This window comes from Simochromis diagramma, unplaced genomic scaffold (genome assembly GCF_900408965.1).
Source record: "Simochromis diagramma unplaced genomic scaffold, fSimDia1.1 OVJJ01000320.1, whole genome shotgun sequence".
NCBI lineage: Eukaryota > Metazoa > Chordata > Actinopteri > Cichliformes > Cichlidae > Simochromis > Simochromis diagramma.
This window is the reverse complement of record NW_024386773.1, coordinates 9377234-9392667: the sequence shown is the minus strand read 5'-3', so window position 1 is coordinate 9392667 and position 15434 is coordinate 9377234. Positions and strand designations below refer to the sequence as shown.

The 15434-nt window shown below is 40.8% G+C and overlaps 1 protein-coding gene across 4 annotated transcripts in view; it reads left to right on the top strand.

Moving 5' to 3' along the window:
• Positions 1-15434, top strand: part of slc12a5a (solute carrier family 12 member 5a) — a 191302-nt gene that overhangs the window by 168616 nt on the left and 7252 nt on the right. For 2 of the 4 annotated variants that reach the window (XM_040006997.1, XM_040007017.1), the window contains exons 11-25: positions 726-783; positions 867-1041; positions 1915-2033; positions 2345-2443; positions 2544-2663; positions 4902-5006; positions 5351-5519; positions 5988-6183; positions 6384-6553; positions 6750-6881; positions 8057-8164; positions 12648-12773; positions 13536-13768; positions 14012-14026; positions 14264-14397. In XM_040006997.1, the coding sequence (XP_039862931.1) occupies positions 726-783; positions 867-1041; positions 1915-2033; positions 2345-2443; positions 2544-2663; positions 4902-5006; positions 5351-5519; positions 5988-6183; positions 6384-6553; positions 6750-6881; positions 8057-8164; positions 12648-12773; positions 13536-13768; positions 14012-14026; positions 14264-14397 (1959 nt within the window). The remainder of the gene's footprint in view (positions 1-725; positions 784-866; positions 1042-1914; positions 2034-2344; positions 2444-2543; positions 2664-4901; positions 5007-5350; positions 5520-5987; positions 6184-6383; positions 6554-6749; positions 6882-8056; positions 8165-12647; positions 12774-13535; positions 13769-14011; positions 14027-14263; positions 14398-15434) is intronic. The other 2 variants (XM_040007012.1, XM_040007004.1) reach the window with 2 other exon arrangements.

Here is a 15434-nt window from a genome sequence, read left to right as displayed (position 1 = left end):
AAGAAAAGGTCAAGTTTACAAATTTTAGATTTTAACTAACGTGTCTGCACAAACACACTCACTGGCCTGCATGAAGCCTCATAATTAAAGGTCAGCATTTTAAATTTGAAAAGGCCATAACTTCTGTGATACCAGTCTAATGCCCTCAAGTAGTCCAAAATATGAATCTACCATTCATGAGAACACATTTCCTATCTTTGTTTAAATCATGGCAGCTGGCTTCTGAATAATATTGGTATTATAATTTGGTATTAGAGTTTGAGCTATTTTGTCATGTGAAACCTTGTTAATATTTCAATGAATGCTTTAAGTTTTTTTCTCTTTGTACAAAATTCTTGAGCACATGTCTGCCATTTATGTGCTTTAACATATAAGGCAGCCTATACCGTGTAGTCTGAAGCAGCTATAATGGAATGGCTGATCTGATTAGGATCTCTAATCACATCATTGAGCTGCCTATGCACTTGCCAGTTAATGAAACCAAGACATATTACATGCAATGTAATATGCATCTTATCTCAGAGATTTACTACACAAAAACGATTGACGTCTTTCCTCAGCAAATGCACTTAATTGGTTTATCAGATAATTAAGTGCATCTTCAGATGGAAAGGTTTATAATTCTTATAATCACTAAACCAAGCCTCACTAAAAAGTGTTGAATATTTACCATTTATTTATATCGTTATGAAATGACTTTACTTTCTTGAACCATATTTGCTCAGACATGTCCAGTGTGGTTCTGTTTGGTGCCTGCATTGAGGGTGTGGTCCTCAGGGACAAGTAAGTCTATCCTTGATTGAATAAAAATCATCCCTAAATACAACAATAAGTCTGAGACTGACCACTTGGTTAATCGTGTTTAGGTTCGGAGAGGGCGTCCATGGGAACTTAGTGATTGGCACATTGGCTTGGCCATCACCATGGGTGATTGTGATTGGCTCTTTCTTCTCCACCTGTGGAGCAGGCCTCCAGAGCCTGACAGGAGCGCCTCGTCTCATGCAGGCCATTGCCAAGGATGGCATTGTGCCCGCTCTTCGGGTCAGTCTGTTTTCTTCTTACAGCAGACTTCATAGAAGAAGTGGACATAGTGAAACCAATGGGCAAGGGGCTTTAAAGTGCATTCTTTATAATGGCCAATAGGTGGTGACTCCCCTGGGTCAAAAAAAGAAACGAAATTGTATGGAAGTATGAGAAAGTTACTCTGTTTCTTACTTGATTTAGCTCAGAAAACAATATCCTAATGATTTTATGTATTCAGTTATTAGTTTCAGTTCTTCTTCACTACACAATCTTGTTCATTTTGTAAATTATTATTTTATTTACAGTACAAAATATAATAAATCGAGGTCTCTTTGGACACATTAGTGATTGATAGTTTGCTAATTTGTGAGTGTGCATTCTTGGGGATGGATTTGAGCTGAGAAGAACCATCACAAAAAGTATTAAATCTATTTTAATCAAAGTCTCAACAGTTAACTTACTTTTATCAATGTTATATTCAGAGCCGTGCAGTAAAACAATTGTATTATGCACCAATTTTCACATAGAAAATGGATAATGAATCAGTAAGGAAAGTAATCAGAGTAAATTGAATCAATAATGACATTAGTACCAATAAAGTCGTTTCAAATATTAAATCCAAATAGAGAACCTAATATGTTCTTCTCCTCAAAATAGAAAAAAGCAAGAAGGCCAAGATGCTAACTGTGAGGCTTCAAAGCATAAATGCATAGGTGTCATCACCACTATTACATCCTCTGCTTTCATAGAATCTGTTTTGTATTTATTACATACAGTCAACATATACATGTAATGACTTGACTAGAATTAAAAAGGTAGAGGAAGACGTTTATGCAGACATACTCCTAAAATAGAAGTGGTGTAAACATGTTTTCTGTGCCGGCATTGTAGATCTTTGGCCACGGGAAGGCCAACGGAGAACCCACATGGTCCCTCCTGCTGACGGCTTGTATCTGCGAGAGTGGGATCCTCATTGCCTCCCTGGATGCAGTCGCTCCCATCCTCTCCATGTAAGACTTGGGAAAAAAATCCTTTAATTTCTTGCCATTTGAAAAAATAAATAGATTAAGGGGAATAAAACCGTGGGGGATTTCAGAGCAGCTGGTCCCCTGTTATTACTTAAACAATGCAAATACCAAATTTTATGGTCTCAGAGGGGTAGACCACTTTTCTGCTTTGGTAATGCAGTCATAAATACAAGTGAATGTCATAGATGTTAACATAACAGCCCTTCTGGATTTCAATGAGTGAGCTCTTTCTTATATTGTTAGAGTAAGTAAGAAGAGGTTTGTTATATCCTGTTCATATGTGTTTCCTGCAGGTTCTTCCTGATGTGCTACATGTTTGTGAATCTGGCATGTGCACTCCAGACACTGCTGAGGACACCAAACTGGAGACCACGGTTCAAGTTCTACCACTGGTCAGTTCACCAACAGCAAAGTGAAGGAACAGCTGAATTTCAAGATTCACAAACGTTTTATATTGCATGTGTCTGTCTGCCTCTGCATTCCACTCTATAGGACTCTTTCCTTCCTGGGGATGAGCCTGTGTCTTACTCTTATGTTCCTCTGTTCCTGGTACTACGCCATTGTCGCTATGGTAATTGCCGGTTCCATCTACAAGTATATCGAGTTTGCAGGGTGAGTGTTTTTCTGTATCAGGTGTTTTTTTTCAGTTTACTTTATTTTCAGTTAGTTTCCTGACTGAGTTTGAGTACAGATGTTAGGTGTCTAATTAGCAAATCTTAACATTTTTGTTTTATTGGTTGAGTTGTTTTTTATTCTATGTGTGATCTTCCTCAGACTTTATACTCTAGGTAAAGTTGTTCAATAAACCTCTTCAAATTTTTTTTTGCAAGATTTGAGTTCAGTTAATAATCATATGTAACAAACCACCTCTTTCTGCAGCTTGTCAAATTGACAAAGGCTAAACTAAATACTTTCTCTGTGTACACTACCAGTCAAACGTTTGGGCACACCTACTCATTTAATGGTTTTTCTTTATTGTTACTATTTTCTACATTGTAGATACATACTGAAGGCATCAAATGTATGAAGCAAGATATATGGGATTATGTAGCAAAGAAAAAAATGTCTTATGTCTCTTATTTTAGATTCCTCAAAGTAGCCACCCTTTGCTTTGTTGACAACGCTGCAAACCCTTTGGCCTTCTCTCAATGAGCTTCATGATGTAGTCACCTGAAATGGTTTTCACTTCACAGATGTGCCTTGTCAGGGTTCATATGTGGAATTTTTTGCCTTCTTAATGGGGTTGGGACCATCAGTTGTGTTGTGCAGAAGTCCGGTTGGTACACAGCTGACAGCCCTATTTGACAATTGTTAGAATTGATATTATGGCAAGAACCAATCAACTAAGTAAAGAGAAACAACAGTCCATTATGACTTTAAGAGCTGAAAATCAGTAAGTCTAGAAAATTACAAAAAATTTGAATGTGTCCCCGAGTGCAATCACAAAAACTGTCAAACTCTATAGGTGAAACTGGCTCAAATGATGACCGCCCCGGGAGAGGAAGACCAAGAGTCACCCCTGCTGCTGAGGATAAATTCATCTCTCTAAATTCATTAGAGTTCATATAAATGTGACACAGTTCCAGCAGCAGACACATCTCTACATCACCTGTTCAATAACTGCTAAGAAAACGCTATTACTAAGGAAAAGCAACAAGCAGAAGAGATTTGTTTGGGCCAAGAAACACAAGGAATGGACATTAGATCAGTGAAAATCTTTGCTTTCATCTGATGAGTCCAAATTTTAAATCTTTGGTTCCACTTGCCGTGTCTTTGTGTGACCCAGAAAAGGTGAACAGATTGTCTCTACATGCATGGTTCCCACCGCAAAGCATGGAGGAGGTGTGATGATGTGGGGGTGCTTTGCTGGTGACACTGTTGGGGATTTATTCAAAATTGAAGGCACACTCAATCAGCATGGCTGCCACGGCATCCTGCAGCGGCATGCCATCCAAACCGGTTTGCATTTAGTTGGAGCATCATTTCAACAGGACAATGACCCCAAACACACCTCCAGGCTGTGTAAGGGCTATTTGACCAAAAAGGAGAGTGATGGAGTGCTGCGCCAGATGGCCTGGCCTCCACAGTCACCTGACCTAAACCCAATCAAGATGGTTTGCGATGAGATGGACCACAGAGTGAAGGCAAAAAGGCCAGCAAGTGCTCAGCATCTCTGAGAAGTCCTCCAAGACTGTTGGAAAACCATTTCAGGTGACGACCTCATGAAGCTCATCGAATGAAAATAAAGAAAAAACATTAAATGAGAAGGTGTGTCCAAACTTTTGACTGGTAGTTATTTTAGATGGTATTTTATATAAGGTGGTTTCTGTTTTGTTTTTTCATACTTAGTAAAAATGGTCTTTCTTTCCAAGTTGTAATTTTTGTCTGTAATTTAAATGGAAACTGTTGTTTTTTAGGTTTTATTTCCACTAACAATGTTTTTTTAACTTTCCTGCCGTATTACTGTTTCTTTCTTAGCAGATCTCTTAGCATGTAGTACTTTTTTAAAGCAGAGCAGGTGTGCTGTTCTGTTCTTACTTTAGCCTTAGTTCTGTATCTTAGGTGTAGTATCATGGAAAAGTGAAGGAAATTTGATCATATCTGTGACTGAAAGACCGTAACTAATCAACCATGTTTCTAGTGTATTCGTATAGACCTATACACACTGAGTATTTAAATGCTGTGATTCCTTGTGATCATGTTGCATTATGTCAAACTGTCATCTAAAAGGGGATTTGTTTCGGTGGGCTGTCTGTATCACTGTCACTTCTTAAATTCACAGTGAAGCTGCAAAAACTGTTGTTCATGTTTTGACTGACAAATATTGATTGGCACTTGCCTGTGTCACAGTGCGGAGAAAGAATGGGGCGATGGAATACGGGGTCTGTCTCTAAGTGCTGCACGTTACGCTCTCATGCGGTTGGAGGAAGGTCCCCCACACACCAAAAACTGGAGGTATGACACACGTATGATGTGTTGCTGTACCATGACTCTAATTACCGTAGAAATTAACCACATGTCTGTGCGTGTTCTCATTTATTCACGTAATAGGACCCTTCTTGTCACAGCTGTCGGAGAATCAAGTATTTGTAAATTCATATTAACATCAACCTTTCTTGCTATTTTTTTTCTCTTTCTCTCCTTCCAAACAAGGACTTTTACTTGGCCATCTCAGCCTTTCCTTTCCCCGTGGCTTTATTTGTCTTTTCACAGCTCTTCCTGTTCTTTTCATTTCTCTTCTACTTTTTTTCTACTCCGTCTTATCACTTCCTCTCCTCTCTGATCTCCCTTCTCTTCAGGCCTCAGCTGCTGGTGCTGGTCAGTACAGATGCAGAGCAAAATGTGGAGCAGCCTCGTCTGCTTTCACTGACCAACCAGCTGAAGGCAGGCAAAGGTCTAACCATTGTTGGGACAGCTCTAGGGGGCACGTTCTTGAACAACTATGAACAGGCGCAGCGTGCAGAGCAGGTAATGTTGTAAATGACAGCCTGTACCTCTTCAGTCACTGGAACTTATTAAACTTTTCAGCACAATGCATTGCAACAACAACAGACCAAAATCTGCACTATTGTTGCTAAAATACTAAATCCAGTTACAGAAGCTACTGTAAACAGAACTATATGATATTGTGTCACCACAAGTTGATTGCAGTCTCTTAATTATATTTTCCCTGCAGACTTTTCTGCACATCTATCAAAAATCATGTTAAACACTTACATATAGCTTTCAATGTATATTTGTTTCTTCTATAAAGCTAATTAAGTATTTGAAAATGTAAAATATGACTCTGGAAGAGCCCATAAACCCCAAAATGTTATTGCAAATATATATTTTTAAATCAAATGAAACATCAAGTCTGACCGTTGCCACCTTCATAGTAAGCGGTGCTTGTTGTGGTAACAGCTCTTTTCTCCGCCTTGCCTCTTGCCTGTCTAGGCACTGCGTAAGCTGATGGAGACAGAGAAGGTGAAGGGCTTCTGTCAGGTGACTGTGTCCTCTAACCTGCGTGATGCTACATCACATCTGCTCCAGGCCAGTGGGCTGGGAGGCCTGAAACACAATGCTGTCTTGGTCTCATGGCCACGCAACTGGAAGCAAGGAGACGAGCATCAGCACTGGAGGAACTTCATTGGTTGGTTACTAGGAAGGAAAAAAGAACAAAAATACTGCCAAAAACAAGGGCCCATATATAAAATAAAATCACTGATTGATATCAGCTGTAGCCATTTAGGTTTATCAAAAAACATTCAAAACAAAATCCTGAACAATTTAAAAATGCAGATGCAGTGTAACCAACACATCGTAATCTTTCCATGTCTGTCTGTTCTGCAGAGCTGGTCAGAGAAACTACCGTCGCTAACTTGGCTCTGCTCGTCCCAAAGAACATCTCAGCCTTCCCATCCAACGGCGAACGCTTCACCGAGGGTCACATTGACGTGTGGTGGATCGTCCATGATGGAGGCATGCTGATGCTGCTGCCCTTCCTGCTCCGCCAGCACAAGGTACCCTGCAATAGTTACTACTTAAAGAAATCCACGTGCACTCACAAACATGTAAAGGCAACATAGAATCTGGATTCACACTATCAGAACCAAATTTCTTACAGATGAAATGAACGCTTAATGAATATTTTTTATTGTCCATACAGACGTACGAGAAGAGTGAGGAGATGCCTCATATTTTGTTGTTGCTCTGCAGGTTTGGAGGAAGTGCAAGATGCGCATCTTTACTGTGGCCCAGATGGACGACAACAGCATCCAGATGAAAAAGGACCTGACCACATTCCTCTATCACCTCCGTATCGATGCCATGATAGAAGTTGTAGAAATGGTGAGTTAACTCAAAGCAAGATATATGCTTTCTATACAAATGCAATATGAACAGAAGTACTGAGCACTCAGCGACCCTGTTCTGTAACTTTACGCAGGTTTAATTTTGTGGCTAAGTCGCAGTGATTCTTAAATGCTTCCACTTTGCATTAACACCACTTGCAGGTGATTGTGGAATACCTACAAGGATTGCAAAAAACAATGGCTTGTTGCAACACTGGCATCCTGTTACATTATCACACTCAAATTCACTGAGCTCTTTGGAACAAAACACAAATGTTTGTAGACTGCATGGCTAGGTGCCTGATTTTATACACCTGTGGCAACGGCACTGAAAACAATTGCAGAGATTACTTTTGTTCATATTGTGTACTTTAATTTCAGTACCTTTCAGGTGGCAACATCATTACAATGTTCAGCAATGCTCAAAGCTTGATTGCTTTAGACTACACAAAGGTAGGCAAAGGTACTGCACGACTGCTGAGATCGTTGCACTACAGAAGCCCAGTAAATGGCACAAAGGACAGCATGAAATATGAATATCAGGTGATCGGATATTGTCTGAAGCCTCCTTCCCTAGGTTGTGTTTACTAGAAAAGCAGCACACTGTAAAGCTGAGTGTCGGTCTGGCTTTCCAAAGCCCTTAATTAAGGAATAAGAATTTTATCGCTTGTAATTTAGTGTATAATACTTTTAATGTTTCATGGCAGTAGAGAGAGCCTGTGGTTTTCTCAACATTTCCTAAGCAAAACCTGCAATTAGGCATTCATGTGCACTATATGAAGTGACTAACCATGTGTGCAGTGGGGAGAAACTAGGCAGCAGTGTAATTTTCTCACACAAGCTTTTTTTTCATTCTTCCCTGAGTCAAATTTGTCACTTTTTGTGTGTACAACAATGGGTCCATACCACAAATGTCTTCAAGAAAAGGCTGTCTAAAAATGTCAGCATCTTGCTTAAACTAGTTCTGTTCTAGTATACTTCAGCCTTAACCCTTCACAGGTGAATTTTCTCCTATTTAAGAAAAAAGAAGTAAGCGGTGATTGCATTCTGTCTGAATGTCAAAAGATGAGTCAGAAGAGATGGGGACAGGTTTACACAGGAGAAATGTAGTGGATTTGGATTGCTGTAGTAAGAAAAATATGCATAATAAACCCACACGTTACTTTTTCTTAGCATGACAGTGACATCTCAGCCTACACTTACGAGAAGACCCTGGTGATGGAACAACGCTCGCAGATGCTTAAAAAGATCAATCTGACAAAGAATGAACGTGAGAGAGAGGTAAGGAAGTTTGTTTATGCCCAAGTTTTGTTTTGAAACACGCTCAAAGATGCACTCATAAACCTGACGTGACTTGACAGGCCGACTTGGCACGGCTTGGCGTGATTGGACTTGACTTGACTTAACATGACACACCAGCCCCTCTGGACAAAAGCATATCTATGGTTAAATTTGAGCAGTAGGATACCATATTTATCCTTTCTATCAGACCACAGCCGCAGCAGAAACTTGCTGTTGACAGCATTATGGTGCTTAGGTTGATATGGTAAATGAAAAATATTGATCTCTGTGTTTCATTAATACCTTTGTTGAACTTGAATTGTCCCTGATCCATAAATGTAATATGTGCCGTGCAATTATATTTGTGCACACAAGTGTACATACACTCATCATGGGCATAAATGGCTAAATGGCGTTTGGCTAAATGTAATTTAGCAAATTTTGGCATAATTTTGGCAGGATATGTGACCACTCTTGTAAGCAGAATTAGTAAAGTTCATTTAGACTGGTTGGTTTCGTGGCATGGATTTGTCTTTTATGCCATACAGTTTCAGTAGGGTTAAGGTACCCTGTGTTATTCATTCCAAAACCAGTTTGGGCATTTGAGATAATTGTCTTGTTGGAATGCACAATTCTGTCCCAGTTTCATCCATCTAGCTGTTGATTTTAGGTGAAGTTGAAAAATTTAGAGGGAATTCTCCTTTTTCATTAGTCTGTCCTTTTTGTACTATATATAAATACAACTAACAGTAAAACAGCCATGATGCTACCACCACCATGCTTGACAGCTGGTAGAGTGTTCTCAGATTTGAAAGCCTCACCTTTACTCCTATATCTGCATATGTCAAGAAATGCCACGCAGCATCTCTTGATGTTGTGGCCAGATACCTCAGTCTTTGTCTCACGTGACCATAAAACCTTTCTACAGAAAACAATTGGCTTGTCCACGTGGGCAGCACAAATTTCAGTTCAGCTTGAAAGTTTCGATTTTGGAGCAGGGGCTTCTTTCTCAGTCAGTACTCTCTTACTCCATGAAAATGCAAAATTCATTTCACTGGTGTTCCAACAGTTTCCATTTCATGGTAGGCTTGAGTTTTGGTGGTCCATAGGTTGTTCCTGAACATCCTACCCAATTTCTTCTTAAGCGAGAGTGACAATGCGGATCTTCTTGCAGACCTTTGCAAAGTGGTGATAAATAAATAAATAACTTGTTCTTATGTACAATTGTTTGAACTGATCTTAGCAGCTGAAGCTGTTTAGAAATGGCTCCAAGACACCTTCCTAACTTGGGCAAATGTGCAGTTTCCTTCTTAGATCTTAACTGAAATCCTTGGACTTTCCCATTGTTCTGAGTATTGGGCAATTCCACGGGTGTCAAAGAAATCCTTTTTATGCCAGCAACGTCAATCGTGATCGTTAAAAACTTGACAAAGCCCTGGCACTGTATAATCTTCAGCTTTCATTACTAAATATTTAAGTGAGTGCATGTATATGTTTGAGCATGTATGTACCCTTTTGACCTTGTGTGGATTCAAGAAAATCCAAAATAAATTGAAACGTATGCAGCCAAATTAAAGACTTTACAATCATTCCAGCGTGGAAAAAGAGCAGTTCAAAACAATTATTAAAAGGCCCAAGTAATCATGGATAATAAAGGTCTGACCACAACTGTATCTTCACTTTTCTTTAGTTTTTAATAAATTACTATTGCCAGGATTTCAGCAGATTTCAGATTTTTAGGTTCCTGATATGGTTTTTTAAAATAATGTGGTAAAACACTACATATATGTATGTATGTGTGTGTGTGTGTATATATATATATATATATATATATATATATATATATATATATATATATATATATTTATTTATATTAGGGGGTGCAACGATACTCATATCGATATTGAACCGTTTGATACAGTGCTTTCGGTTCGGTGTGCATATGTATCTAACAATACAAAATAAATTTTTAATTTATTTGATCAACTTTCCTTCTAACGATGCTGTCTGTGTTGAGCGCTCAGTGGATCTGCGCTTGACAGTGCAGCCTAGGCGGAGTAGTCGAACGCAGATTCACTGAGTGCAGAGCAAGCTAGCAAGACAGAAGTTAAGCTCTCCTTGCAACATGGCAAATTGAACCTCCCGCACCCTCATTCAGATCTGGCGTTTGGAACTATTTTGGTTTTCATGTGACATATGACCCTGAAGGTAAGCGCGTCATGGACTAAAGTAAAACAGTATGTTGGATGTGCCACGCAATGCTCAATTACATGGGTGGGAACTAGTGTGTTAGCGCAGTTGATCCGCACGGTAGCTCGTTAAGGGAGATTTGCCGTGTTGTGGCGTTAACATCATTTCAACGAGATTTACGCTGACAGCACTAGTGGGAACACAACAAATATGACTGCACATTTACACCAACATCATCCTAGTGCAAAGACAAGTGGAAGCAGACGAAAACAACATGCTACAAACTTTACCCGAGTCATTTAGACAGCCGTTGGCACATGATTCTCCTTATGGGGACCTGATATGTTTAATATGCTGCTGAGAATATAGCCCAGAAGAAGCGTATAGTATAGCTTTTATTTTGGAAAGAGACATTTCTCTGTTATAAACTCTCTTTTCCAAAGATGAGTGATTCCTCAATCAGATACAGGGCTCGCAAAATCGCCTGCCCGACATCCCGGGGCTAGCGATTTTTCCAGTCGGGCTACCAAAATCTATCTCTGCCCTGCCCATCGGGCTATCGTAGGAAGTAAAAATATATGTCAATGCTTTTGCATTCTTTCGGAAATGTAGCTGGGTAATTATGTCATTGGCATCGGTGAGCCACTGCCAATATGTGACATATTGAAATCGCGTTTGAATTTGCGCTTGTTTTTTGCTTTGACTTGTTTCACTTTGCAATCGCACGAACTGTGTATAGAGAGCGACAGCACTGATTGGTGAGTGATGATAATTTGTGCACCAATTCCTCTGACATCCAAGTGAAATCTCCTGCAGCAAGCTTAAACATGTGAGAGGTTGATCGCGCAGAGAATCGCTGAGCGTTATGTGAGTGCGTGTGTAAAAGCAGCAGGATATATATTGTAGCGGGTCAGGGCTGTTCGGGGTTCTGTTTGTACAGTTATGTTTTGTTTATGTTGCCATAGTGACGGGTGACGCCCTCTCGCTGCGACGGTGTGTCCTTCCGGGGTCAGAGGGCGCCCTGTGTGTTGTTGTTGTTGTTGTTGCTGTGCTGTTGCCACGCTGAGCAGTTAGCTAGCGGCAGTGTTCTTCTGCAGATGTCAATAAACGGCTGTGCTCCCTGGCTAGCTCACGGGAAGCAAGACTAAACGATACCTCCGTCTCCTCCTTGTCTGAGCTCGCCACATTGGTGTCAGAAGTGGGATGATGGTGGCACCCCATGTTCTGACCCGAGTGACTTTTCCCCCGCCGGTCGTGACCGGCCGGTGCGCCAAAAGAAGGCACCTGGACATTTGCAGGACTTTGTGTGGGGTAATGGGGTCGTCGGGGACGACTGACCCCTTAGATGGGGGCTATGTAGCGGGTCAGGGCTGTTCGGGGTTCTGTTTGTACAGTTATGTTTTGTTTATGTTGCCATAGTGACGGGTGACGCCCTCTCGCTGCGACGGTGTGTCCTTCCGGGGTCAGAGGGCGCCCTGTGTGTTGTTGTTGTTGTTGCTGTGCTGTTGCCGCGCTGAGCAGTTAGCTAGCGGCAGTGTTCTTCTGCAGATGTTAATAAACGGCTGTGCTCCCTGGCTAGCTCACGGGAAGCAAGATCAAACGATACCTCCGTCTCCTCCTTGTCTGAGCTCGCCACAATATTTTAGTTCTGCTGAGCCAAATAAGACAGGTCAGGGTGAAGAAGTGACAGCCAAAGAAAAGCTTACCACAAAACGGAAAAGTTATGACAAATCAGACTATAAGGCAAAAAGAAAGTGCAGCTTTATGGTTTCATGGACAAAAGAATTTCTGTGGCTGCAATATGACGAGCTAAATAACCAGGGGTGCACATAAGTGGTCCGCAGGTGCGCATTCGCTGTCAAAATAAAAAACGGGCACAAGATAAGAAGTTGCAACGCGTGTTTGCATACATAAGATTTTCAGGAGGAGGACAGACATTTATTTAGAACTCTTAAAGATGTCGAAGAAGCAAGCTCCTTTAAGCAGTTACTGTGATGTTCCTCCACCTCCAAAGAAATGTCAGAAGGAGTCCGAACCACAAAAGAAGCGCGTATTCTCGGAAAAGTAGTTGCAGGAGGTGAGCGGGCTTCAAATAAATGATGAACGCACAGAGATGTGGTGCGGAATGTGCCGTGAAAATTTAATAAATGACAAATTAAAAAGGCATGAACATTTTTTTTTGTATCGGAAAAAAAAAAAAAAAAATATATATATATATATATATATATATATATATGAAAAAAGAAGCTCAAATCACTTTTTTCATGTTGCCCCTTCATTTGTGTCTCCACAGATCCAGAGCATCACTGATTCATCCCGTGGGTCTATCCGGCGTAAGAACCCGGCTGCTGTAACAACCCAACTGAGTGTGACTGAAGACCCACCTGCTGGCAGCAAGGAGGAGAAGCCCGAGGAAGAGGTAGGATCAACTTCTCCAGCAGCGCTGATCTCAGTTTGGAGTATAACGTTTGTTTTGGTCACAGAATTTTTAAAAATATTTTAAAAAGCACCCTAGTGTGTTAAGATTTTCATTATTTAAACAGTGAAATGCAGACTAAAGGTAGTCAAAGAACAGCAGCATTGAAGCATTCATTGAAGCACTGTCCATGTCTTAAAGGGGCAGTTTGAGATTTTGAATAATACCTTTATAGTGCTTGTATATAAAACTAAAGGAATGGTTTTATATACAAAGGAAAGGAAGCAACCTTTAGCTTAGCACAAATGCGACGCTAACCGCTGCTAGTGGTAGGGTCATGTTTATCATAAAAATATGTGAGTGATAAAGGTATCAAGCATTTTATCTAGCCCTTTGCAAGAAAGCAAGAAAGTATTTTGTTTCATTTTCCAAATATTAATCAAAAGAATCATCTAGAATCATTTGACTGCAGCAAAAAAGATGGATTCCCTTTCTGGTGTTTTCAGTTTTCCGTTGAATTGATCTTATAGCATCTCATAGTATTTTCCTTTGAAGAACATTTGCATAATTTAATAGCCTTTAATATAAATAAAGCAGCATAAGGCTCCCTAATCACACTTCTCCTTCCTCTCCCTTTCTCTAACACTGTGGCTCTCTGTGACTTTACCTGCATTCCTACATTTCCACCTCAATTGTGACTCTTTCAACCTTCCATGTAATGTACATGTAAATCCACATCCGTCCACTTATCCTCTCGTCTCATAGTCAAAGTCGGCCTCTTCCCCTGTGTCCCCCCCTGCCCAGGTTCAGCTCATCCATGACAATACCACCCCGGCCAGCCCTGCAACCCCAGCCACTCCGCTGACCCCTGGAGAGGGGGCTCAGAGCCCAGGGGAGCAGGTCCAGATGACCTGGACTGAGAAGTGTGACGGCGAGCCAGCCAAGCCGCCTGGAGCAGCAACACCAGAGGGCATCAAAGACATCTTCAATATGAAGCCGTGAGTATTTTCCAATGCTTAGGGAACCTTTGGCTGTTATAAAACGGAACTACCCGCTGGTTACTAAGAAAAACAGAGCCTTGAGTCTCTTAATTGTGTTGTTTGCTTTCTTCGAATTATTGTAACACCAGAAATGGCTACTAATATAAGATTTAGGCTTGCATGCGGGAGAAATGAACTTCACTAAAGACATGAACAGTTTAGCACTGATAATGGTGTATTTCTCCTTTTGCCATGCTGCAGTGAGTGGGAGAACCTGTAAGTACTGAAGTCTCAATAAACGTCATTCAGTCCACTCATGTTTTATAACGTTCAACTCAACCACGTGAGCAGATGACAATCATTTAAAAAAAAAATGTGTGACTGAGCGTATATCACCCATGTCTCCACTTGGCATCAAAAAATTCTGTGTCATACGCTTTAAAATAAAATGTCTGGATGCTAATCAGCATGGATATGTTTTGACTTGCTCTCTGTGACTTTGTCTATTCTCAGGAACCATTCCAATGTGCGACGTATGCATACAGCTCTCCGGCTGAATGAGGTCATTGTTAAAAAGTCTTCAGAGGCCAAGCTAGTCCTCCTCAACATGCCAGGGCCACCCAGGAACCGGACAGGTGATGAAAACTGTATCCTTTACCCAAACAGTAGGTTTACTGAACGGGGTCTGTAATATATAGGTGACAGAGGTGCCAAACACAACTAATCAGCTTTGACAGTTTGGAGTTGCATTTGGATGTCGGCTAACTGGTGAGAAAGAGATTAGAATATATAACATATATATGAGTTTGCATATGAGCTTATATACATTCACCAGTTACTTTGTTATGTACACCTGTTTAGCTGCTTGTTATTGCAAATATATAATCAGCCAGTCACAGGGCAGCAGCTCGCTTCATTAAGCCATGTAGACATGGTCAAGACAGCCTGCTAATGTTCATACTGAGCAATGGGGATGATAAGTGATTTAAGTGATTTTAAATGTAGCATGGTTGTTGGTGCCAATTAGGCTGGTCTATTGCTGGTCTATTGCCAAATAGGCTAGTCTGAGTATTTCAGACACTGCCAATCTTCTGGGACTTTCCATCTTTAGGGTTTACAGACAATGGCCTGGAAAACAGAAAACATCTGTGGGCCAAAATACCTTGTTGAGGTCAGAGGTCAAAAGAGAATGGTTAGATGGGCAGAAGACCACACCAGATGCCACTGCTGTTAGCTAAGAACAGAAAACTGAGGCTATAGTTCACAAAGGCTCACTGAAACAACAGAAGATTGTCTGATGAGTCTGGATATGTGCTGCGACATTCAGCTGATAGGGTCAGAATTTGGCCACTTCAGGCTGGGGATGGTGGTTTAATGGTGTGGAGGATATTTTCCTGGTACACTTTTGGCCTCTTGGTATCGAATGAACACCACTTAAATGTCAGTATTGTTGCTCACCATGTGTGTCCCTTTATGACCAAAGTGCACTCATCTTCAAGCAGGATAACACACCATGTCACAAAGTTCAAATATCCCAAACTGGGTTCTCGAACATGTCAGTGAGTTCTCTGTACCCAGATGGCCTCCAGAGTTACCAGATATCAATCCAATAAAGAACATTTAGTATGTGGTCGAACAACTGTGTGATGCTATCATGTCAGTACAGCTCTCTGAGAAATGTCTC